Genomic DNA, 26,625 nt, shown 5'->3' on the forward strand with positions numbered 1-26,625 from the left:
GAGAGGTGCTCCAGCGCTCTGAGCATCTTCATGGCCTCCTCTGAAGCCACTCCAGCAGGTCCGTGTCCTTCTGGTGTTGGGGCCCCCAGAGCTGAACGCAGCACTGCAGGTGGGGTCTCACCAGGGTGAGGTAGAGGGGGAGACTCCCCTCCCTCAACCTGCTGGCCATGCTTCTTGTGACGCAGCCCAGGATTCGGTTGGCTTTGTGGGCTGCAAGGGCACATTGTTGGGCCATGTTGAGTTTTATGTCCACCAGACCCCCAAGTCCTTCTCCTCGGGGCTGCTCCCAATCCATTCCCTGCCCAGCCTATATTTGTCCCTGGGATTGCCCCAACCCACGTGCAGGACCTTGCATTTGGCCTTGCTGAACTTCATAGAGGTTCACACAGGCCCACCTCACAAGCCTGTCCAGGTCCCTCTGGACAGCATCCCTTCCCTCCAGCATATCAACTGCGCCACACAGCTTGGTGTTGTCAACAAACTTGCTGGGAGTGCACTTGATCTCATTGTCCATGTCACCAACAAAGATGTTGAACAGCACTGCTCCCAGTAGAGACATCTAAGGAACATCACTTATCACCAGTCTCCACCTGGACATTCAGCTGTTGACCACAACTCATCAAGTGCAATCACCCAGCCAATTCCTTATCCACCCAGTCATCTACCTATCAAATTCATGTCTCTCCAGTTTAGAGACAAGGATGTTATGAGGGACAGCATCAAAAGCTTTGCACAAGTCCAGGTAGATGACGTCAGTCACTCTTCCATGGATCCACCAACACTGTAACCCCATCATAAACGGCCACCATGATTTGCCCTTAGTGAAGCCCTGTTGGCTGTCACCAATCACCTTCTTATTTTCATGTGCCTTAGCAAGCTTCCAGGAGGATCTGCTCCATGATCTTGCCGGGGTGAGACTGACTGGCCTGTATTTCCCCAGGTCCACCTTATTTCCCTTTTCAAAATTGGGAGTTAAGTTTTCCCTTTTCCAGTCCATGGCAACTTCACCCAGGCTGCCACGACTTCTCAAATATGATGGACAGTGGCTTAGTCACTTCACCCACCGGTTACCTCAGGACCCGCAGATGCATCCCATCAGGTCCCATGGACTTGTGCACCTTCAGATTCCTTAGACTGTCTCAAACCTGATCTCCTACCGTAGGCAGCTCTTCATTTTCCCAGTCACTGCCGTTGCCTTCTGCAACTTGGGCAGTGTGGCTGTAGCATCTGCCCATAAAGACCATGGCGAAAAGTCTTTAAGTACCTCAGCCTTCTCCACATTCAGGTAACCAGGTCTCCTGTTCCCTTCTGGAGAGGGCCCACATTTTCCCTAGTCTTCCTTTTATCACTAACATACCTGTAGAAGCTTTTCTTGTTGCCCTTGATATCCCTGGCCAGATTTAATTCTATCAGGGCTTTCCTAACCCGATCCCTGGCTGCTTGGACAGTTTCTCTGTATTTTTCAAGCCTACTTGCCCTTGCTTCCACCCCCTGTAGGCTTCCTTTTTGTGTTTTATTTTGTCCAGGAGCAGGAGCTCCTTGTTCATCCACGCAGGCCTCCTGGAATTTTTGCCCAGCTTCATCTTTGTTGGGACGCATCGCTGCTGAGCTTGGAGAAGGCGATCCTTGAATATGAGTGTTGAGCAGTAGGACCTCAGGATTTACACAGGACATGCAGTTTACTGACACTGCAATGCTAGTTCTTCAACTTTTTGTGTTGTTTTGCAGTGGCAGTTTTCTGGCAGCAACTCATTTCCTGTGAGCTACTGCTTAGAGAAAAGCAGTAAAGCAAAACAGCAATTTGGGCCACAGGATAATTCATCCTGATCTCAGACCCCTTTGCTTTCCTTTGGTCTGTGCTGACAGACTAAAATAACCAGGACAGGCAGGAGCAAGTCCAAAGAACTGAAAAAGTCCCAGACGCTTTAGGGGATGGAGGGCAGGCACCCACAATACACAGCTAACCCATCACACAGAGAAAGATACTTCCTTTAATGAAAATAGGAATACAGAGATCACTGAAGAAATTGGTTTGGGTCAAGGACAATAAATGTGTTTAAAGCACGATTACAAGAAAATAAAATGAAATTAAAGGCTTAACATTAGACTGTACAACACACACCTCTACAAAGACAGATCTTCCCTTTCTAAAATTAAGAAAATCATGGTCTGTGTCTCCAGTGGGGGAAAAGGCACCATGGCTGGGTCTCACTGGCAAAACCGAGTAGGGGAAAAAAAGCAAGCACGTGCTCTTTGCAACAAACGGCAATAGGTAAAATTGGATCTCTTTTAACAAAGCTACAAAGGCGATCTGGCAAATAACCCACACGTTACTCATGGACACACAAAGGTGTAGAAGAATTCAACAGCTCTGCTTCTCCAAACAAAGCAATTGCCTCCAAGTCTGTCCCACGGCCCCACTCTAAGAATTCCATATATCATTACCGCCTTCACTGATTAGTGAAGATCAGCTCTTAAGCCTGCAGACCTGGGGTCTTTCACAAGCCACCTCCTTCCTAGCATTTCAAGAACTGAGGACATCAGTGCCAGTTCCGCAGGCTAAACTCACCTGAACCACAAGCCTGGGGCAGGTGCTGCATGTGAAACAGAAAGTACTGTCACCACGCACCAGTGCTGATATTCCTGACGTCCAGGAAACAACAAAAATACAAAGCTCATCTCAGGCTCGCACTGCAAATGCAACCACTGTGGTTAGCAGAGATCACGGGGGAAAAGAAGAAAAGGGCACTTCTCTGGCTGAAAAATTCCATGTTTGGCAAAGCCTTCTATGAGTAGCCTACCCAGTGGAGTGCAGTAGTATTCCTTTTTGTACGAAGTACCACTTCCAAGCCCTGCCTAGCTCTGTTTCTACCAGCCTCAGGGTGCTATTAGATGAACTGAGCATGGGGTGTTAGTTCCAAGAGCTGATGCTGGTATACTCGCAGAAGTGCAGTTTCACTAGGAGAGGCAGGGCCTGAGGCCACCCAGCAGGAGCTGTGTCTACCACAGAACACGCCACATGCTCTCTATGAATACCCCGAGGGGTATCAAGTCATCTCTGAGCAGATGGACATCCCAAGGACCACAGCTCAGCTGTGGAAACATGCAAGGAAGAAACAGAGCAGACATGATACTGGGTGGCAGGCATGTGGCACCCTGACCTTGCACATGCTGGTGACACAATTTTAGCAAAGATGCTTCTAAGGCTTCTGAAGTTCACATTATGAAGCTTGTTTCTAACTACAGTCCGTCCACACCATGGCTGGCATGGCCTTGAATTTATTGGAGTGCTACAGCTACCTGGTCAGTCTGTAACCTCACTGGCAGCTGTGGTCCCTAAACCCAGGGGTTTAGGTTAAACTCAGGCACTGATGATGACAACAGGGATGCAGGTGAGGGTGCATGCCTGTCTCGCGCTTTCCCTGAGCAGAGGAATTGTATGACAAACACCTCAATGCACCAGAGCACATGGTTCCTCATGTAGCTAGTCTTTGTGAGACAGTTCAGATGAATTAGATCATTGGTCTGTGACCACTGGGTCACACCCTAGCACGGAAATTTCACGTCAATAGGACAAGGAAATGCTATATCCACAGTATAGGAAATGCTTTCTTGGCTAAAAGGAAAGTGTGTAACCTTGTTCAAAACTTTTTTTTTTTCTCCACAGTGTATTTCAGACTGCATGGAGACAACTTGTTCAAACAAGGGAGTCTACTTTTTTTCTGTCAAAACCATTAACTCCTGGTGGCTTCTGACTTGAAAATCACTTAAAGTTGGGGGTGGGGGGTTGGTTTTGGTTTTTCTGGAGGTTTGGGCTTTTTTGCAATGGCAAGAGGATATATATAGTGGTTGTCTCCTAAAATATTAACATTTCATCAACTCCATGAAACCTTTGGATCTTTGACTTCCCACAAAGTCCACAGGGTGTCTACTCAACTCAAGCAAAAATGGATTGCAGTCAGAAGGATGGGAATTTTAACAAAGCATGGTATTCCCTACTGTATTACCCAGTCCCTAGAGAGATACAAAATAAAAAATAAATTTAAGAAAAAGCAAATGCAGCTAGTGTACTCAGAAGAGCTCTGGGTTCTAAGGCACAGGCCTGTCTTTAAGAACACATCGTACTGTGAGCAGCCTTCTTCCCCATTTGGTACCAGCATCTCTGCTGGCCAAAAAAGTCACTACTCTCCCAGCCCTACAGGGCAGCCTAGCCATTTCCTTCCTGCCACCAGTTAGGTGCACAGGTTGTCTTTCCAATACACGGTCCCACTGGAAAAGGCAGTGCTGCTCCAGTTAAATTCAGCAATAACTCACCCCTGGAAAACTAGGGTAAAAATTGGCAATTCTGCCAATTACTCAGGGGTTTGGCATGCCAAAACCCAGAGTTCCATGAAAATAAGTAGATTGTCATCTGAGAAAGACAGAGGCAGGACTGCAAGATGTGATGGCGTGACCCCAGGCACAGCACTGGAATGGTGGCTAGCAGTCACTTGACTTTGGCAGGTTAAGACGGAGGAGCTCTGCCTGAGCCCTTGTGGCACACGCTCCCAGGATCAGCACAGTGCACGCTACACTGGCACATACCTTGAGCTTCTGCACCCAGGGAGGGGGGAGGAGTCCCTCCACCATGCCTGCCTGGCATGCTCGTTGGCCCCTCCAACCACCCTGAACCCCTCAGCCAGCTTAAACCAAATTTTGCAGTGGCAGAAGGCTCAAAGGCATTCGGCACCTAGAGGCTTTTTCATGACCTTCAGTGGTATAGTGGAGGACAGGAGACCTACCAGCAAGTTCTTCCTAACAGCCCAAATATAAGGAGTGCTTCAGTCAAAACGTATTCGTGATGAGTCCAGAGATAAAATACTGAATATATTAGTTGCAGTTTTGAAAGCATATGAAAGACAAAGGCTATTGTTCCCTGCTATTCTGAGGCTGCCGGTCTGGAATGCTGCTATCACTTTCCAGACAGCATCCAAAAGGTACTTCCCTCTTCTTGGTGAATTTACACCATTTTCGGGTACCCACCTGGCTCTTAACTCTTTGGAAGATCAGCACAGCAGCGTGTGGAGGGGGCAGACGTGGGAGGGCCCCACTTGAAATGACAAACATTAAGTCATAACTTCTGACACAAGAACCAACCTACCTCCAAACTGGGTGCCTGTCTTTGCTGAAGCAAACAAGATTACAGGTCATTTGGGAGTGGGCTAAACCAACCATTCCTTGGTCAGAAATCACACAGCCCGGGAAGTCACAGTGAGTCCTCCAGCATGTGTCTCAGCTTCAAACCTCTGCTGAGCACTCCAGGATTTTGTTTCCCAACGCTTCTCTGACAGACAGCAAGCAAACATCATCCTTTTTCACAGAGACTTCAAGAACAAAGGCACCTACACAAATAGCCAACTGGCAGCAGAGATCTACCAGCTGCAGACCCCCACTCCTGACAGGCAGAAGTGAACCACAATGGACAACATTGACTCAGTTGTCATCACCCATGAGGAAGAGGACAGCTACTTTAAAAGCCCAGTTAGTCATCTCAGTTTCTGAAGGCACAATAAAAACATATGGGACCAGACTCCTCCTACGCAACCAGCAATGCACTGAGGACACGTAGGAGGTCCAGCAGTAGGCTCTGTGGCTCAGTTTTGCAGCTGGAAGTGCTAGTGCTGGGTTGCCTAGGTGGGACATGAAGGGACACAGGCTTATCATCTCTGCCAAGTCCCAGGAGTTATAGTGGTAGGAACAAATCTTTATGAGGAAAGCTGAAGGAGGTATTAGAACAACTGGGTAAACGCAAGAATTATCAGACTAGGCATGTCCTTCTCGTTTCCCTAATGACACAGGTGGAACATCTAATAGAATACCCAGTATTGCTGAAAAGGCACCACAGCTGCAGTGAAATACAGCTACTTGAACTCAGATATCCAAGCTAAAGGCAAAACTGAAGAAGTGTATTCCAGGGCTTCTTTTAAAACAGCAAAAGTGTTGTATAAAAACATTTCCCCGTACAATAACAATAAAATCAGAAACATTAACATCTGCATCTTGCTTCAGCTAGTATTAAATGTCATCATAGCTAACATAAACCACCAACAGCTGCTCTACAACAGCCCTAAAAGCAATGAAAGGGAGCCCACTGACTGTGCCAAACTGCAGATTGCTCCTAGCTCTATGCATCTCAAAATATGTTGCGGAGTGTAAAATCTTGTTCCCCTAGAAGGGAACCGAGTTTTTAAAAAAACACCAAGAGAACTATGTCATTTGCCTGGTTATTTGAGACCTTCCATGTTACCAGAGGACAGAGATTCCAGAGCAGCTGGTTATGAGGAACTCTTCTCCTTGTATTTCTGGTAAGCATCCAATATCTCTTTGACAACACTTGGATCATCAAGTGTGGTAACATCTCCCATGTTGCTTGATTGTTCAGTGACTACTTTCCTCAGCAGCCTTCTCATGATCTTCCCTGATCGGGTTTTAGGAAGACGTTTCACCACCTGCAGAGAAGGGAAAAACACACCTGTATTAGAACCTGGGTCCTGCTGGGAACTACAAGGACACTTGGCTGAACTGCCCTAAGCCTGGCACACTAGCTCAGGGCCACAGATACCTTCAGGCTCCTGGAAAATACCAGGCCATTCAGCACACTAGTTTATGTTCAAGAAAATTAGTGTCACTAGCATCGATCCCTTGCGCTATAGATTTTACTCTTCCTTAAGTGGACTCTGTTCCCCATTTACTCATTGCTGTGTATCCCCAGGCTGGGTGCTGCAGGACATACAGCTCTTTGGCACATCAGGTCCTGAATAAGCTGATAACTATTGAACTAGAAAGCTAGTTACACTTGACAACTCAGGCACTGATGATGACACTGATCTCAACACATTACCAGAAGAGACAGACATATTCCCCTTTACAGGGCAGGAATATCAAGCACACAGTACTGCACGCCAGCTACAGGGTCTCCTGCTCAAGGAGTAACTCCCGTCTCCTGATGTTTCTCTCTGCCCAATTATATCTGTCAGCCTAAATGCCTTCCTTCATAACCAGAAGCATGTTAAATGCCTTGGCTACACTTCTTGCAAAGGACTTCGCAGCAGATTCAAAGGCTTTAGTATAAACTTCAGCCTGGGGTTTCTGAAGTTCTCAGGCACCAGAGACGCTAGCAGGTCTCACATTTTGCTACATGATCAGGCCAGTAGACTACAAAACTCCAAAGCATTAACTAACATGCAAGGAAAGAGTTGTAGGGCTTCTCTCAGGACTACCCCCAAACACAGGGAAACGGGTGTTTCCTTGCAAACCTGAAAGTCCAATCCACTGAGGATGTGCTGGGCTGTTCCAAGTTGACCAAGCCACCCTTGCCTACTCCTGTTGCATTCTCTAACTTGTGGCTTGGTGTCCACCTTCCAAGCATGTGGCTAAAGCAGAGCCACTCAAAGAACTGGTGTGGTCACTGCCTCCAAGCAGAGCATGGAAGGGAGGGAGGCGGGCCTTGGGGAGCAGCTAATGGGCAGCTTTGTGCGTTCTCCCCAGGCACACAAAGGCAGCTAGCTGTTGGAAGGTGAGGAGGCTTGAAACAGAGCCTGGAGTTCATCAGTGCTTCCAGGGTTAGGCTGGACAGCTGCCAGTTGCACAACAGATGCAGCCAGTGCTTTGAGATCCAAGGTAGATGCTAATTATCAACACAAAGTAGTTGGGCAATGGAAAGTGTAATTCTGCCTCTCAGCGACACTGCAGGTCGTGACGTTTCTCTACAGTTTGGTGGGGTTTTATCCAATCCACTGCACAGCGCTGCATGGCTTCAGCAAGGGGTTAGCTGAGGGCAAGAGCCATACAGAGCAGTAATGCTGCTGCACGGTAAACAGGGACATCAAGCGCATCTTGAGGCACAGGGTGGGCCTGGGGTTCCCCTCCTTACCAAGCACGGTGCTGTCAACACTTTCTGTGCATCCCATTTAAAGGGTTGCTCAGCGCTTGGCCCAAATGGAGCAGCCTTGGGGTAACATTAAAACACACCAAGAGCCCCACCGAGAAGGCTGCTCTGCAGGCTGGAGCAGCTGTAATACCCCAGCTGCCCCCTGGGTCACTGCTGACGCTCAAGCATGGAGAAGGAGCACACACAGACCACAGCACCTGCCCTCCCCTGCCTAGGGATTCCTCCAGCTGGTTCTGTTTTCCTGCCAGACAGGGACAACAGCAGCGCTGTGGCCACGAAGGTGAGGCTTGCTTGTGTGACCATTCCTGCTCCTGGTACCAGTTACAGTCTCCCACTTACCAGAATGTGGTCAGGCACAGCATATTTTGCTATCTTGGAAGCCACTATGGTTTTGAGCTCTTCTTTGACACGTTCTATATGAGCTGTCTGCTCCTTCAGCACTATGAAAGCAAAGGCACCTGGAAGACAAAGGAGCAGAAGCCACACACCTCATATTAGATCCTGGTTGGCAAGACCAGGGATGCTCATTCAACTGCCAAGGCAGGTTTCAAATCATTCCTGTGCGCAACCTAGTGACTGCCAAGAAAACCAGACTGCCAAGAAACTCCCAAAAGGGAATCAGACTCCAGCCCTCAAATGATGGCCCAGCCTTGTCTTGGCATCTATGGACCAGGCTGATCTCAGTAACAATGGCAACTCAACATAAATCACCAGTGCCACTGGCATGAAAACCTGGCCAGCACAACTCAGCTATTCCCATTCTGGTCAAAGGACATATCCGAGCATGATCCTTTTTAAGGAAGCTCTACTACACATACAAACATTATGTATGAAAACAGTTTAGGGAATAAAACCTGCACCCAGCTTAGGAACGTGCAGTTATTTCCACGGCTGTCTTTGCCTCTTGGGGCTGCAACACCAGTCAGCCTAAGGATAACTGCCCTCCTATGCCCTAGGCACCTCCTAACACGCAGTCCAGGCTAGAAATGAAGGAAAGTACCTAGGTGTCACCTGAGGGCATCGATTTTCACATACCTTCTCCTTTGATCTGGTGTGGATACCCAATCACAGCTGTCTCGGGGACCTCAGGGTGATCAGCCTTCACAAAAAGTGAAAGAAAAACATGAAGAGCATAACAATTGCTTCAAGCCCTACAGAGTTTGCACCAGGTGCTCTAGGAAAAAACCACTTTGCCATTATCTCACGCTCCCCTTGGCAGATCCTGCTGAAAGCGCAATGGGAAAGGTGCGTGCTGCCTTCCTGCTGCATGGTCAGCTGGTGGCCACAGCCACACCTCTGGGAGTAGCATTTATGGACTGGACTGCCCCTGCTTTAAACACACAAAGTAGTATTCTCACGTTCCCCGCTAATCCCACTGCACACCGAGCTGAATTTGTCCCAGCTGGAAACCTGTTTCCTCTTTATTTGTCTGTGCTCTGTGTGTGCATGACCACTGTCCCAGGTGGTGACGGGCCGTGGCCAAATCACAAGCAAAAATCAGGCTTCTTCATCTTCCCAGAAGGGGGGAAGGGTTGTTTTGCCAAATGCGTATTTTTATTATTATGTTACACAACAGTGATGTATTCTGTCACACTTCAGAGTTTAATTTACTTCTGCAGTAAGACAACAATTTGGGCATGCACACCAGAAGAAATTGCATATCTGAATCCCACAACAAAGACTGGATTATGCTATCTTAAATTATATTAAAATATGAAAGAAAACGTCACAGAGCAATTAAAGCAGATAAATATATGCATATACATATACATGAGTGGGAGAGGAACCGGATCCTGTGCCTATGATCAGAAACCCACCCAAACAAAAAAATTACAGAGGAGAAAATAGGATCCTGTGTGCAATGTGAACACAGCTCAGGTTTATCAAGTATTATATTTAAGTGCCATTTGCAGGCAAGGCACATAATATAGAAATAAATATTCATGTCAAGCTTTGAAAATAAATGCTCTGAGGACTTTTTGTTTTCAATTCCCTGAGCTATAATATTATTTTCTCTCAAAATGACAGGCTAGCTTTGCAGCTGAGATGAATCAAGGTTGCTTCATATTCACCGCTACAAATTCTCAGGCATACTCAGCTAGTTCAGATGAGCAAGGAGCACAGATTTGCGAAGGAGAGGTTAGGTGTTAGCAGAGGGGAAGGAACAAACAGGAGAAAGAGTCCCTTATGGAGATTCCATAGCATCCTCCACTAGCACAGCACTAGAACTCCACTAGCATCCAAAATGCCAACTGCAACGGTACAACATCACTGAAACAGCTCTGACAGCTCAACTGCAGAGAGTGCCCACGCTGTGACTCCTCTCTCACTTGCCTCCTTTTCTCCTTAATAGGGGAGCTGTTTCCTTTTGCACTTTTGCTATTCATTATGCATCAAGCCATGTGTATGCAGGGGCAGGGGCTTGCAGGCAAGAGACTCCCTGCTTGTTTAAATTTATAAAGCTTCTTTGAAAGGGCCACCCTGCCCCACAGATATGCCCTGTCCAGGTTCCTCTACCTGCTTGGAACTTACCATTGCATCTTCTATCTCTGCTGTCCCAAGCCTGTGTCCACTGATGTTGATGACATCATCCATGCGCCCCGTTATCTGGTAATAGCCTTTCTTGGTCCTGTAAGCACCATCCCCTGTGAAGTAGTAACCTGCACCAAAGACACGTGGGTGGTCAGCAGCGGGAAGTGCGCCAGCCTGTCGCTTTGGGCTGCGGTGCAGAACAGACGATGCTCTAGAATGGCAAGTAGGGCAGGGTGGATCAGGCAGCTCGCAGGGCCTCCTAAGCTTGCAGCTGCATGACCTGCCAACCACCATGTCTCACTCCCCTCTGCCACACCAGCCTTCCTCTGCTCTGCCTGGGCTGTGCCGGCTCCCAGTAAGCACCAGAGCTGCATCAAGACAGCGCAGCCCACAGCTCTGCCAAGAAAGGCAAAACCACTGCAGGCCACTAGCAGCAGCCAGTGGCTGATGCCCCTGTAGTGAAACCAAGTCCAGCAACACGACACAGCGATGCTTTGTTGGATTCACAAAACCAAGGGGAGCCCTCCGACCCCCTTAGGCTTTGCACACCCCCAGCTGCACAGCAGCGGTGCATACAGCACCGAGACAAAACCCCTTCAAATGCCTTTTGGCGTCGTGCCATAGGCTACTTGGTCAGATCAGGTCTGCTGCTAGCTGCACCTCAGCACTCGTAGAAAACACGCTGTTCAGCTGAAAGGCAGCAGCTCTATTACATTCTGTGCATGGGAACACTGCCAATTTTTTTTAATCACTTACACTGGGACAGATGAAAAGCCATCTTCCCTCCTGGCTAACGAAGATTCAGATCCCAGACAAAAGTTCCCCTCCAGCGTACGAGCATGGTAGGCATGCTGCTATCAGATTAGCTGAACACACACACACACACACACACCCCGATAAGCTCAGTGTTTGGAGGGTCTAAAACATTTGATAGAAACTGAAGACAACCCAGTGGTTCCAGGAAACTCCAGTGTCACTCAACACATCTGGTGACAGAGATTGTGTTGGCTTTTCATCAAAGCTATGTCCACATCTGAATTGTTCCTGTGGTGGTTCTGAGCAGAGCCAGGCAGCTAGTGCTGTGAAATCTGAAGGTGGTTCTTGCCAGAACTTTCAGTCATGGCTCCTGCCTTTCCAAATCAACCAAACAACTATCAACTAAACATCAACAAGATTTCAGATGTGAACATGTAGTCAGTAACAAGGGACCATGTGATCATTTAGTTTCTTCTACCACTTTCCCATTCTTGCTTTCCAACACATTTTGTACAATTTGCAGGACTGTGTCTCTAATTATTGTCTACCTTGTAGCTTTCAAATCCTTTTCAGTTGCTCCTGAGTGAAGACATTGGTCTTGTCCAATCTCCTACAAAAAAAAATATGTTTCCCTGCCACTTCTAATTACTTGCCAGATACAGCTTGACCACGTTATACAAAGGAAGGATGTAACGCAGCCTGTGAACCATCAGCAATGCGGACAGTACTTTCATAGAATCACAGAATCATTTAGGTTGGAAAAGACCTTTATCATCATCAAGCCCCACTGTTAATCCGGGACTGCCAAGTCCACCACTAAACCACGCCTCTCAGTGCCACATCTACACTTTGTTTTGAACTCTTCCAGGGATGGTGATCCACCACCTCCCTCTGGAGGTGAGGGGCCCAAAGCTGAACCGAGGATCCGAAGTGCAGCCTCACTGGTGCCCAGCACAGGGGGACGGTCACTGCCCTGGTCCTGCTGGCCACACTGTTTCTGATAGCAGACCAGTTGTTGGCCTTTTCAGCCACTCGGCCATGCTGCTGGCTCACGTTCAGCCAGCTGAACACGACGTGTTCCCATCCAGTATACCTGTTTCCAAGTGAGACATAAACGGCACCAAAGAAAAGGTAGTTGGACCTTTAAAATTTGGGCATTACAATTTTTTAAAAAATACATCCCCTTTTGCCAGCTAGAAAGCGCAACACTATCTCAGACCATTAGTGCATGCTTGTGACACGCGTGACACACAACCCCAAGCAACCAAGGTCTGGCTGGTACAGAAATATCACAAAGTGCTGCTGCTGAAAATATTCAGTGTGCTTATACTGCAGTGCAAACTGCCTTCCCTTGGCACTTTCCTTACCTGGGTAGGCTTTGAAATAGGCATCAACAAATCGCTGGTGATCTCCATAGATTGTTCTTGCCATGCCTGGCCATGGCTGGGCAATGCAGAGTGCACCGGACACATCATTGCCCTCTATAACCTTTCCCTGCAGGTTCAAGCACAGGAAGGAGGTTCAGGTGAACAAAAAAGGAATAGTAGTGGCTTTTCTGTCACTGATGTGGCCAGAGTCACCTTGTTGCCTACTGCAGACCGTCAGTGGAGGACCACAGGCACAGAAGACAAATCCACTGTGGAGCTGCTGTGTACTGTTTCATGCCTTCCTCGCCTCTTGAGGCCAGCAGCACAGCAGATAAAAGAAAAGTGAGTCCTGTGATCCTCTGGAGGGTGATACCAGCAAAGGTGTGCTGAGCAGCCAAAGGATGCCTGGGATGCCGCTAGCAGGGACCCCTGCCTTCCACTTTCACTTTTGTTAACTGCCACATTCCTTTACCAAACCATATATGGAGGCGATTACATGCTTTGCTGTTTAACAGAGCACTGTAGCACAGATGGGGACCGCTCCGCAGAGCTTCACAGACCAGCACCAGTTTCTCGCAGACACGCACAGCTGCAGGGCATCATGCCTTGCACTTCTCTTGGAAAACCCCACCAGTCCCATTGGCTGCTCCAGTCTGGCCATGTCACTGGATGCTGTGTGCACTGCTCCAACGGTTCAGCTCCCTGGTTCCCAGGAGCTGTGACTTCTGACTTCTCTCACAAATAGAGGTGGCAGCTCTTAATCAGAAGCAGGAAGACCATAAAAGCAGTGCCGAAAACGCAAGCACTCTGCTAGAGATTTGCAGCCAGCTTGCAATGCCCAGCTGGCAACCTGTATGGACATTTGAGATATGCTCAATATATAAATTGCTCATCTATTCTACCATTTTAATGGAGGAACAAACATCCTTTCAAATCCTGTTCCTCTGCCATCAGAAAGATAATAAGGCAGAAACACACACTGGCTTCCCTTTTGGGCACCCAGCACAGCCTGAACTCACATTCGCATCCATCAGCACGGGCACAATCCCAAAGAAAGGTCTCATAGCCATGGCGGGAACGATCTCAGCTTTCTCCTCTGAAGGCCGTGGGGCAATGCAGATGCCACCAGTTTCTGGAAGAATAATGAAAAACAAATATGTGGGGGCCATCCGATGCTGGATGAAAGCAAATGCCAGCTCACCTTAGAGAATAGAATATTGAAGCCACCTTGCAAGAAAAAGCCACTGGGAAGGAATGATGCCACACCAGTAGCACAGCCAGCTGAAAGCAGCACAAACCTGATAAACCAAGAGCTCTTTGTGAATACAAGAAAGGCTTAAACACAGAAAAACATCTGGCAAGCCAGGATGACACCACCAAGGCCTGTTCTGTCTACAGAGGACATTGCAGCAGGTAGAGAGCAGAGAGCTGCAGGCAGGTCCCCCCTTGGTGAGCTTGGATCAAGAGCTACTCCTACTCCCTGTTTGCATGATGCTGCATTCAGTGCTGGCTGCAAAAATCACTGCCCCCTGTGTACAGCAGTGACAGACCAGAGTGTGGCCAGCAGCTGCCTCAGGGGAAAAGCAGCTCACCGCACCCCAGAGCATCAGGGTCGCTGACGTCCAACTTAGCCCTCCAAAGGCTCAGAGGAGAGCAGTACAGGGCTCTACAGCCACTGGCTTTGCAGCACGTGGTCCACGGACCCTGCAGCAGCAGCCACAACACGTGCAGTCGACAGCCTTCCCACTCCCGTCTGTGGCAAATCCATCCGGCACAAGGAAGACCCACGGATTCAGCCCCATACTCTGCTCCTACACCAAGTCAGCTCACAGACAGACCCATTTCTCCAGCCACTCACCAGCAACGAACACGGGCACCTCAGCGCGTGCCTGCGCCCTTGCAGGTGCTGCCCCCCGCAACAGGGCTACCTGCTGTGGGCGGCACTCACCAGCCCCGTTCCTACCCCAGAAGTGATTTTATAGGGAGAGTATAAGCACGTCAGGGGATTTATCCCCCGGTGCTGTTCTCACAGCTGTCTAAGGGCAGCATGAAAAGCAGTTCAGGAGTCTGAATTACTATTATTACAGAGTATGAGATTAATGCAACCCTTACAGGTAGGTTGAGCTTATTTTCTATTCAAAAGTGAACCCTTTAATCATCGTTTATCATTCCTGCTGGGATGAACACTAAATCAGATTCCAACTGTAATCAGATCTTTTCTATTCTAAAACTAATTCAGAAACACAAGAGAGAAACAAAACCAAAGGAGCATTAGGCTTTAAAAATACAGCTCCATAAATAAAGGTACGTTCTGCCACTCGGAGAGTGCATTCCTCTACTAGCTTTGCTGAGGTTGTGAAAACTGAAACCAGTGGTTGAAATTGCTGAATTTGACCCTGAATTTGCATTCAGCTGCCCTGACGTAGCGATGAGGAAGGCTCTGCTTGAGGAAGCCTAAGCTTCAGACCTGCAGAAAATAACTTCACATGTGGCTTACACATAAAATTATTTCACATTTCATTGATGGGCACGCACCCACTTCACATGGTTCTGTTCATTTTGAAAGGATCACCTTGAATTTTTCAGAAAAAGAAAAAAGCACCCCAAACACCTGCTGTTCTGTTTGCACAGAGAGAATCTGCATCAGAGCAGGGAACCTGATCAAACTGAGGGTTGCTCTTCCTCAGCCAGTACTCATTCCAAATACAGCACTGCAAGCCATGTTTCAGCATGGGTTCTGCCACATGCTACACATCCTGCAGCCAGCTGCACATCAGGCTGTAAAGTCACAATGCAGAGGGAGCTGCATGGTGGCAAGCATGCTTTAACAATTATTCGTATGGTAAAGACCTATTTTAAACTGGTTTAAAAGTACCAATTTTAGCCACTGACAGATGACAGCTAGGAAGGCTTCTAGGCTCTACCCTGCCCTGGTGAAGTCTGTCTCTTTAGAGGCAGAGCTGGCAGAAGAAGAGCTGTGCTTCCACATTGCCTGTGCCCGTGCTGTCAGCACAGTGCAAATCCATGCAATCCTTCAGCAAGGACAGCAGAGTCTGAGCAGGGCGGGTGATGCATCAGAACAGGCTAACTTCTGCCCTGGGTAAGTCACCCCTGGCAGCAGCATCGAGTGTGTGCTCTGCCACCGTCATCCTCACCGCCACAGACAGACTGGACCAACTGTTTTGGGGGGATCCACCTCAGGAGCACCAGCCCAGTCTAAATTGCTGTAAGAAGATGCCAACAACAAAAGCTTCCAGGGCCTATTCAGGGATGTCTTTCAAAACCACACTTTTGTTCACAGCTGTACCTTTTTTACAAAACCAATGACAGAAGTAAAAATACCTAGTGTCTCTTCTGCACTGTGAAGAGCTACACCTGAAACTCCAACACAGCTTTGTTTCCATTACTGTCGATCACAGCACAGCACTACCTAATATTTTCACAGTTAGAGCCACAGGAATTTTCACCACCCTCATCTGCACATACCACACTACTTAAATTGCTTCTCATAATTGCTATCTCACTCATCTGCCCATCCAATGACTTTCAAGTGGATTCTTAAATCACCATTTGCTGATCTTTATGCCTACCAGCCTTTATTAGCTGGCAACGCATTGCTGCTTCAGAAAGCAATGTAACGCAGAGGACACTGCATACAACAGCACAATTAACAAGCGATATTGAAATCTTATATGAGAGGTGACACCACAGGACCACAAGCAACATCCATCAAACTGTTTCTATGATCTCCTTCCACGCTCCCTTCACGTTCAAGTGGTGTATATAATATTTCCAAGGTTAATTTGGCTTCCTTTTCATTGGTAGCATCAGCTGTGGAGAAAGATTGATTCTGCTTTCTAACAAAATCCATTTAATGAATATTTATCATTGTATTATGCTTCCAGGAGCTGGTAACTATGCAAAACAGTGCCCGCTTCCAGGTAAGACTGCACTTACAGACTGTCCAGCAAATGTTCTTCAACCCCTCATCTGACAGTTGTTGCTCCAAAAACTCCGGAGAAATGATGTTTAATGAAGAGATCTAACCCTGTACCTTGGAGGAAACATTAAGCACTGCACGCACACTGCACGCACCAGTTAACCGAAGACAAACAAATGAAAAACCTTTGAGGCAAAAAGAGATTCTTCTTAACTCCACCACTGTGATCAACTGCTTCTCCATGGCATTTTATTTCAGAGCAGTGAGGAGGAAAGCATATAGGACCTAGCCAGTCAGCTCTCCTTCTGCTCAGCATGTGAGAACGCAGATGGTTTAAGAGATCGGTAGTTAAAGTAGACAGTAGTTAACGTTGCTGCTCTGAATTCTGAGGTTTTTTAATTTCCAGATTTGAAATAAAACGAGTCTGCAAGTCTGGTCTGGATTAAAATGGAACTTGGTTGCGTGCCAGAAGCTAATTCATCACACTGAGATGGGCCACAGGGATCCTTGAAGAGAGAGCCTGCTAGCAGGAATAAGGATGAAATCAAGAGCAGGAAAGAAAGAAAGAAAATTGACTGGAAAGAGAATAAATATTCTGCCCAACGGCAGCTAGAAATTTAAGAGTTGGGGTGGCTTTTTTTCAGCTGAGGCAGAATGCCAGCAGCTGTGCTGCATCCTTAGAGTCCATGGCTCTACGGCAAACCGTGGCTCACGACCTGAGGACATACTGCAGGACACGGTTAGCACCTCTTGGAGGCTGGTGCCCAGAAGAGAGGAGCAGGTGCTGAGGAAGGAGCCGGGAAGGAGCTGCAGTGGCCTCTCTCTGCTGCTGGCCAGGGAGGGCAGGAGGCAGGGACCAGCTCTGCTCCAGCTGGAAGGGCATTTATGAGAGCCGGTCTCTTGGTCCGGCAGGTTGTAAATGGAGAACAAGCCGTTACCGATGCCCACAGCTGGGCCGAGCCTGCTGCCAAAACAGAAGCACGCTCCTTTTTGAGGCATCAAATGTCCAGGGCCAAAGCAACTACGGCATGCTGCTTTGCTCCTGAGAGAAGCCGCTCCCGGGCAGCCGGGTGGCACCACCGTCCCCTTCGCACCCGGCCCGCTGCCAGCCAGCCCCCAGCCCGCCCGAGCGGCCGCGCCGCGTCCCGGCGCCTACGCTGCTTAGCCCTCCATCTCCTCCAAGCATTCCCGGGGAGGGAAACAAAGCACACCCGAGTACAGATTGTGGCTGGGTGCTGCTATAAATGCCTTTCCATGATAAGACCATACCAAGGTCAGTACAGTTGGATAAACAGCTGAAAATGAGGTTTCCGATTCAAGCTGCCCACTCCCAGCTTTACCCAGAAATTCAGTCTGTGCCTCCTGTTTCTAAAACAAATTGAGATTTTCTGGCATTCAAAATATCAAAGAACATTTAAAGGGGAAAAGAAAAAAAGAAAAAAAAACAACCAAACACACACACACAAAAATCCTCAAACATGTTACATGGCTGTTGTGGGCTGAAACTCCCCAGTGACTCTGACCAGAACGCCAGGAGGGGTTTCTCAGCAGACTCCTCGGATCAGACCCCCCCCCCCGCCCCCAGCAGCAGCCAGGCCCCCCCGCGCCCCCCCCGCCGGCTTTACCTGTCTGCCACCACGTGTCCACGAGGGTGCAGCGCCCTTCTCCCACCACCCAGTAGAACCAGTGCCAGGCTTCGCTGTTGATGGGCTCTCCCACTAGACCGACACAAGAGAGGAAGCGGCCTCAGCCTCGGGGTTGAGGGCAGCTCGTTCTCCCTTTGGGGGAATTTTGCTGAATGCCCAATCTGTAAGCAGAATGCTTACAGCGTTTTGGCTGGGATGTGCAAAGGACTGCAATGCATTTACATAACCAAGGACTGACCCTTTTCCAGAAAGACCAAGTAACTAATCAATGCAGGTCACACATAACAACCTCCAGGACTGTATATAACGCAAGAAAATGCTGCTCGGGTCACCTATGCCAGTGAAATCCAAAGTGATGTCATTTACCACTGGATAAATCTTTTTAGCAAAGAATGTGATTCTGCAAAATAAGCTAGGAAGTAGGGAATCACACTAAGGTTCAACGACCCCAGCTTCAGCTTGTTTCTCCTTCTGCTGAGAAAAATATATGAAAAGCCAGACCGGAGCCTGCTTTATTATCTATTTTTAACCACATCCCATCCGGTCAGCTGAGCTCTTCTGGTACCTTCTTTTACCAGCGAGAACTCCCTGTCTTTTTCAGATGAAGATTTCATGCCCACTACCTGATCCCAAGGTCTTCAAGGAAGATCTGTCGTATTTCTTCACCCACTCTTCTCCATAATTCAGCAGCAAACGTATAGCTGTAGGTGCTCCATAAAACTGATTAATTTTCAACCTTTGTACCACTTCCCAGTAACGACCTGCAAAACCACAAGAGATGTTCTACCTGCCCAGCACCGACACACCGCTGCCAGTGCTCTGCAGGAGGGTTAACAGCCAAAGCTACAGCTATGCCTGCTGTGAGTTCAGAGGAAACCCAATGGCAACTTCCCCACCACCACCCCGGACACACAGATGTTCCTGAATGCCGCAGACACGCATTCCAAAGAAATAGATCTTCCCTCCCCGGAGCAGGCAGGTCACACCGGCCAGGTTTCTAAATGCCCTTTATCACACTGCCATGTCTAGCCAAACCTTTGGCCACCACCTCTTCACCTGGGTCAGGGTACACCGGAGTGCTTTCAAAGAGGACGGAGGTGGCTCCGTTGCAGAGCGGTCCATACACAACGTAGCTGTGTCCCGTGATCCAGCCGATGTCAGCCACGCAGCCAAACACATCGCCTTGCTGGTAGTCAAAGACGTGCTGCAAAGACAAACGTAAGGCCACTCTGCTGGCAGGCAGCCAGGAGCTGAAAGGTGAGATGCTGGACTGGGCACCCAAGCGGGAGTGGGAAGGCGCACAGGGCAAGCGGAGGCAGGCGCATGGGACAGCAGCAGAGAGGCCGGACCCAGGGGAAGAAGCCAGTCAGAGGGAGCAGCAGCAGGGCTCCAGGCTCCTGGATGCTTTTGCAAACATATAGGGAGCACAGCTGTACCGGCAGCTGCTCGGATTGGAACAACAAAGCTACAACCAAAGCCCTGAGCCCTGGATACTTAAGGTCACCTACTCCAGGCAGCCCACGTGGGAGGCATAACCCTGAGCTGCAGGGAGCTGCAGACCTCGGAGGCTCAGACCCCTCACCAGTATCACCAGGTTTCCCTGAGAAAGCTGGAGTAACCAACAGGTGACCATAAAACATTTTCTGAGAAATTTTCTTAGCTGCTCAGCTTTTCTATCAGCGTACTGCTTTCCAGATGCCACCTGCAACCCTGACGCCACCAGATGCAACCCTGCTGATCAAATTCAAGATAAAGATTGTTGAGAACTCATTATCTTATCCTGGTTATGGAAGATGCTTCCCACTGTAAATCTAACTCCTCTACATATGGTGAAGAGGTCCTGACTCACAAGGCAGAATCAGCTTTACGTTTTAACTGAAAGAAAGTGGATCAGAACTAAAAGAAAACCCCATGAGTGTGTGACCAGTGTCACACATGAGTGTGCAAAGACCACAGAGGCCACACATGTCAGCTGATCCCTCTACCCAGGAGAGCCAATTCTCACCTTACTTTCGCAAGTGCCTTTCCCTCTCAGGCTCTGAAGTTCCCCCAAAGGGACCACAGCTGCATACAGTGCCTCCCTGCACCCCAGGGTCTACCTTCTGGACTAAGAAAGAGATGCCTTGGAGATTATGTTGTCACATAGAAAAGCTGATGTAACAAATACCCTTCACGCAGAGAAGTCTTGATACTTGCACATTCAGATCTTCTAAAAATTCTGCTGTGTCAGCTCAAGGAAAGAAAACCTCTGCCTGAATTCACAATTACAAACAGGGCGATACCATTACACCCAGGTAGAGATCTTTCACTACAGTCCTCTCCATATCTCACTGTTAGCTTTTCATAGGCAGAGCTCGGACCAGAAGCTTCAAGAAGCAGTCCCTTGACTTTTTTTTTTTTTTCCATGAGAAAGGGAGTTAAAACATTTAGCCTAGATCACATAGAAAAGCAGCAGAAAGGTGCAACCACAGAGCATGAATGTAATATTTGATCTTCAGACAAGTGCTACGCAAAGAGGTTGTTTTATGAGTTCACATCCTCTGAAATAAAAAAGGCCAGCATCCTACTGAAAAAAATACCACAGTAATATTCACACTACCCATGCCAGTAAGATACTTACCAGAATCTCCTCAGCCACATCACTTTAATGTCCCCAGATTCTGGCCTGCCACATTAGCACATTTTAAATGCAAAAGTGGCAGCACTGCAGTTTCCTTCCTTTCATAACTCCAGCCTCTCATTTGCATAGTATTATATTCCCCAGAAACAAATCCTGAAGATTTATTACATGTTTTCAGACGTTTTTCTGTTTGTTCACACCCCATAAGCCAGCTGAGCAGTGAACACCGAATACAGCACCTCTCACCACACTCGTTAGTGCTGTGGGAAGGTGAGTGAACCTTTTCCAGAGGATGCAGCCGAGTTTACCTTGTGCGTGACAGCAGCGTACAGCAGATATCCAGCCTGGGTGTGAACAATTCCTTTGGGCTTCCCAGTGCTGCCCGAGGTATACAGCATGAAAAGCATGTCTTCGCTGTCCATGCTCTCTGGAGTGCATACAGAAGCTGCCTTGGCCATCTCCTAAGAAAAAAAAAAGGTGGTAATGGCAGAAAGACTTAGGTTATATGGAGCCAACCAATACTCCCACACCTGTAAGCGCGTCAGTAGTGTCCAGAGACAAGAACCACCATCGCTGCTGCTCCCTCACAGACTTCCATGGGTGTATCATGGGTTATATGTGCTCACCTAGCAGAAAGGTCCCTGCGGACACACAGCACCCAGCCTTTCCACCGATACCTCTGCTGGGTCCAGAAGTCAAGGGGATTTGGCCAGATAAAATAACATTTCAGGGGAAAATGGTAGGTCATAGCTTACATCTCAAGCCTTTGCAAGCTGCTAGTAGAAAAAAAAAAAAAAAAAAAAGACGGGACTGCAAACATGAACCACACTTGACAGCAGCAGCAAAGCTGGCTGGTACTGTTTAGGACCTTCCCTTTCCCTCGAAAACTGCAGTGCTGCAGTTAAACTGAGCGTTCACCTCCCTTCTCTGGCCATCATCATTGAGGGACTGATCCTCAAATTGCAATTGCTTCTACTGGTGAGGAGGAGAGTGCTTTACGCTCCTGCCTCCGTCCCTCCTCTCATGCTCCATGGTTTGCTCAGGTGGGTGAGATCCTCTCCCTCACCGCTACGGTCAGAGCCACAGGAGGGAAGGACGTGATGTCCTACTAGGGCACAGCCAACTTTTGGTCCGGCTTGTGTGCCCAGTCCAGCAGAGCAAGGGGAAATAACATGCTCTGAAAGAGATGCTTGTGGTCAATGAACCTTGTAGCAGCAGAGGGCTTCTCTGCCCAGACTGTAAGATTTTGCAGGACGAAGTTAAAGTCTTTTCTTATCCACATACAAACTTGCAATAATCGCTGTGTGTTCCAGATGCTCAACACATGGCTGTAAAAAAAGCACAGCTGGCTTGCTTCTCTCAGGCTCTGTACTGTCCTAGATGAATAATCATGCCTGCAAGGGTTATTAAGCAGCTCTTTGAAGGAATTTCTTAGGTAGAACCTTTTTACAAGGCTATGCCGTAAACACGCTGTATTTACAAGTGAACACTACCAATGGCAGGCCCAGTTGTTTAAAAGTGTCTGACAAACAAAGCTTAATAAAATACGCAGAGTTGACAGTGTCAGATGTAATTCTTAGCCTCCGAGTTACAGCTGTCCTGCTCAGCTCAGGTATTTATTGTGACATTTCAGCACTGCCAATTCAGGCTGACTTGCCAGGTTTTGAAACTCAGATGGAGTTCTCACAACATGAACTCCAATTGTGCAGTAAGCCACTGCACAAGAGCTGGAAAGCACAATGGCTGTAAAGATCAGCAATGACAGAGTTCACAGCATTAATGGTTTAATTCTTGTGTTTCAGACACTGCAAACTGACCACGGGCTGAGCTCAGCTCTTGGGTCACCAAAGCCTCTCAGGCTGTTTGCACACTAAGGAAAATCATCCGAATGCGCTTTGTGGAGTAAGAAGGAGTAAAAGAGTTTCCGACTAAAACCTGCCTTCTCTGTCTGACTTGCCCTAGCAGTTGCTCCTATCTCATGTGACCAGCACAGGGACGCCTGAGTAATTATCTTAGCTGCAGATGGGTGACTTCCAGGCATTATTACGACGAGTAGTTTCTGTTTACTGCTGCCAGTGAACTGATAAAACTACTTCTGCGTTAGGCTGCAGTCCCATATGTACCAGCTACATACATTAAAGCAACAGCTGTTTTCTCCCCCAAGAAACACAGGTTCTAAACATACCCAGGCCACCACTGTCGTCCCATCACAGGGCAACCATGACACCGTCTATAGGCTGTACTAAAGCCTCGCCAAGAACTTAATTATTTCTGCACTGCCTTTCAATAGCATCCAGTCTGAGTGTGCGTATGACAAACCATAACAGAGCGTCTGAACACAGTATGACAGCAGCCGCAGTGGCATTAGTGTGCTCGGTCTCAGGAAACACTCGCTCCTTAAATCTCAGCACTGTTTGCAAGATGACTAGAATGGAGCAGCATACCCGCTGCCCGTGCTGAGAAGAATCAGATACAGACTAAGCCACTTCAACTCACAATCCTAGCAGACTGTAAATACAGGCAATCCATTTGAGGATGAAGATGCAGATGCCATAAGGGGCATCTCCTTTTCATCTGCAGAACTCAGGTCTCAAAGTTGCAGGTGAAGAGAAAGCTGACCTAGCCAACACTCAGACCTGAAAGGAGTTACCCAGAGTGGCAGTGGGTGTCTGCAGAGCTGGGTGACTGCAGGGACGTACAGATGCTGTCACTGCAACGCAGCTGTATCCATCAGCCCCCCGGGGTACAGTCATCGACGGCAGACCTGGTACGGCCACACGAGAGTGCCAAGCTGCAGTGCAGCCGCTGCTTCATAGACTTTTAGCTCGGCACACGTAGCAGGGAAAGCACGGAGACTGCCTGATCTTCCCTGGCTGCCAATTCCCAGTGTAGCCTACCGCGGATCAAAGGCCAAAGTATGCACGATCTACACATTCAGCAAGACTCTCACACACTTGTTCTGAGCAGCCCTGCATCAGGTCTCTCAGAGAGGTCTTACTCAGAGGTGTTAGCTGGTCCTTACATTTATTAGTGCACCATATTTCGCTCCCCCAGCAGAGTAAACATCACATACTTCAAAAAACATCAGGGGAAACAGGCAAGGTTTACCAACGTCAACATACCTCCTCAAGGGGAATATCAGAGTCACCCATCTGGACTTTGTTATCTGTCCTCTGAGCCACAAAGACGTGTTTGATGCTTGGACAGTTCTTCACAGCTTCATCCACAGTCGTCTTCAGCTCTACAATCCGGCCTCCCCTGACTCCCTGGTTGTAGGTGATAACTGCTTTGCATCCAGCTAAAAAGAGAAAGCATTAGCAGACATACTACCCTGTCTCCCAGATTAGTATGTGCATCCTGCTTTCATTACTTTTGGGGATGATGTACAGGACAACATATGTGACAAATACTTAGAACTTCTATCAATCAGAAACAGTCAGTGACATTGACAAAAACACTTTAAAACCTGAGACCACAGAGTTTAGGGGCAGCTGGAAACTCCACTGGTTATCTGGTCCATCTCCCCTACCCCAAAGCAGGGTCCACTCCACTAAACCATTTCTGACAGCTGTCAGTCAAACCTTCCTAACACGCTCCCATGGTACCTGCTCTACCATCTCACCACCAGTCCACTCCAATGCCTATCGTGAACACCAGAAAGCCTTTCCCGATGTCTAGCCCAAGTACCACTCCCTGCAATTTAAACGCCTCTGTTCCTCCTAGCAAAATTGACATGCAGAACAGTTTCTTCCCCATTACCCATGTTATGGTGAATCCTGCTGCGTTAGGCCAGCAGCTCACGTGCTGCAACCAGCACAAGGCTTCCTGCAACCGCAGCGAGCCAGCACCTCTGCCCCTTGCTCCTCCTCTCTCCAGGGCCACATGTAAGCGTCCACTGCAAACTGAACGGCACCAAACTCGGCAGCCTCCCGGAGGCATCACCCTGCTCCGGTACCCGCAGCCCTCTGAAACTCACCAGTCCCTCGAGGGGAAACCTCCGGCAGCCAACTCACACAGCAGCGCCCCAGCACAGCGCGCTGAACTGTACCACGCCACGGTACTACAGAGCTGTGGTGGCGGAGGAATGGCTCTTTGACCCATCACCTCCGCACAAAGCGGCCAAAAGTGTGGGACAGCTAAAGCCTGTACTTGCTCTCTATAGATTAACTCTACTAAAACAGGAAAAAAAGAAAAAAAAGCGCATGAAAATTGCTTTAAGACTTACTCCCTCACACTAGCCATACAGAAACTGATGTGACCGCTAGGACGTGAGCCACTTGCTATTTTGTTCTTCTGCTGGTATTTTTAGCATTACTTTTTACATAATCACAGTACCAGTGCTTTGGGCTAAGAACAGCTCTGGCTGCTGGTACAGCGGCTAACAGCAGGGGCAGGCTGCCAGCACCTCCAGTGCTATACATAAATCAAAGTATCACAACCAAGACTGCAGAATTAGCACAGTGCAGCAGTATCAAAGAAACACTGCGATTACGCTGCGAAAGAACAAATCGGGCCGTTCCTAAGCTCTGGTTTTCCCTCCAGCTTCACCGCTGTCTGGCAGTAACCCAGTGCAGACTGAACACTGAACAATTTATGAAGTATTTTAAGGGCAGAGAATACTGCATCTGCCACTACAGGAAAGCTCTCCGCAGGACTCTGCAAGGAGAGCAAACTGTCCCACCAGCTGAGAATGAACCTTTTCTCTTTTTGCCAAGAAAACACGGAACTGGGATATGCCTCGGAGCAGTGTCCAGAGGGGTTTAGTTCCCCCGTCTGCATCTACTTACAGTCCATGATCCTCCCAGCTAAGGACTCTGCGCTGAATCCAGCGAAGACCACAGTGTGAATGGCACCGATCCTGGCGCAAGCCAGCATGGCTGCCACAGACAAGGGAGACACGGACATATAGATGGCCACCTTGTCCCCCTTCTGTATCCCATATTTCTTCAGGGTGTTGGCAAGACGGCAAGTCAGATCCAGAAGTTCCCTGCGGCACAGAAGCAATGTTATCATGCGACCGCACGACCTGTTTTATGCGGGGGAGCAAAAAAAAAGGATGAACTTGAACCAAGCCAGGCATCACCATCACCTCTGGACCTTGTCAGCTCAGCAGTATCGGGCACGCCAGCTTTCACATCTTTAAAGAACGGTGGCCTGGGCTGTGGTGAGACCCAGACTGCTCCTGCCACTGCGGAGAGAAGCAAAGCGGGGCAGAGAGCCACATGCTGCGGAGGGGTGAGCAAGCACCACTGGCGCAGGCCCGGGCTCCGCTGTGGGCACAGCAGCCAGCAAGCCGGTGGCTACCCTGCTGCCTCCAGAAGTCAGCATCTTCTTTAGCCACCTTTGATGCCTTTTTTTATCTACGAGGCTCAGTCAGAAGCTACTGGGAACACACGTGCGATAAACTCCAGGTGCAGTGGAAGCGTTGTCCAAAGCCTCCCAGCACTGTTTATGTTGGGGAACTGCTGGAAGTGCTGCACAGCTAGCAACTCTCTTTAAGCTGCAAGGGTAAACAATGCATTTGCATGCATAAGGATGAAAAGGAGAAGTCCTGAGACACTTGTGTAAGTAGCAGATTTTACAAGATCTGCTGGATCACCCACAGCCCGAATTCGTCCCATCACTTCACCCTGCTGTGCTGCAGAGTGCAACGGCCTCACAGAACAGAGATACGGCTCCGAGCAAAACTGCAGCCAGTCCCACACAGAGGAACTCGGGAACATCGAGAACAGCAATAAAAGGCTCTTTTCACCGGGCTTGCTGCTGCAACACACTGACTTAATGGCAGAAACGATCCTCTAAGGAACAAAAAAGCAGTTTGTGGGGAAGGACTT

At 48.5% G+C, this 26,625-nt stretch overlaps 1 protein-coding gene across 1 annotated transcript in view; it reads right to left on the reverse strand.

The window, feature by feature from the left end:
• Positions 1 to 1,968: 1,968 nt before the first annotated feature.
• The window catches only part of ACSS1 (acyl-CoA synthetase short chain family member 1), a 38,545-nt gene continuing 13,888 nt past the window's right edge, over positions 1,969 to 26,625 (reverse strand). The window contains exons 3-14 of the mRNA XM_040611528.1: positions 25,579 to 25,778; positions 23,914 to 24,089; positions 21,100 to 21,252; positions 19,228 to 19,375; positions 18,795 to 18,932; positions 18,151 to 18,243; positions 13,605 to 13,717; positions 12,586 to 12,712; positions 10,463 to 10,590; positions 8,966 to 9,029; positions 8,270 to 8,388; positions 1,969 to 6,488 (exon numbers count right to left, since the gene is read on the reverse strand). Of these exons, the coding sequence (XP_040467462.1) occupies positions 6,315 to 6,488; positions 8,270 to 8,388; positions 8,966 to 9,029; positions 10,463 to 10,590; positions 12,586 to 12,712; positions 13,605 to 13,717; positions 18,151 to 18,243; positions 18,795 to 18,932; positions 19,228 to 19,375; positions 21,100 to 21,252; positions 23,914 to 24,089; positions 25,579 to 25,778 (1,633 nt within the window). The 3' untranslated portion in view covers positions 1,969 to 6,314. The remainder of the gene's footprint in view (positions 6,489 to 8,269; positions 8,389 to 8,965; positions 9,030 to 10,462; positions 10,591 to 12,585; positions 12,713 to 13,604; positions 13,718 to 18,150; positions 18,244 to 18,794; positions 18,933 to 19,227; positions 19,376 to 21,099; positions 21,253 to 23,913; positions 24,090 to 25,578; positions 25,779 to 26,625) is intronic.

Source organism: Falco naumanni, chromosome 12 (genome assembly GCF_017639655.2).
Source record: "Falco naumanni isolate bFalNau1 chromosome 12, bFalNau1.pat, whole genome shotgun sequence".
Lineage (NCBI taxonomy): Eukaryota > Metazoa > Chordata > Aves > Falconiformes > Falconidae > Falco > Falco naumanni.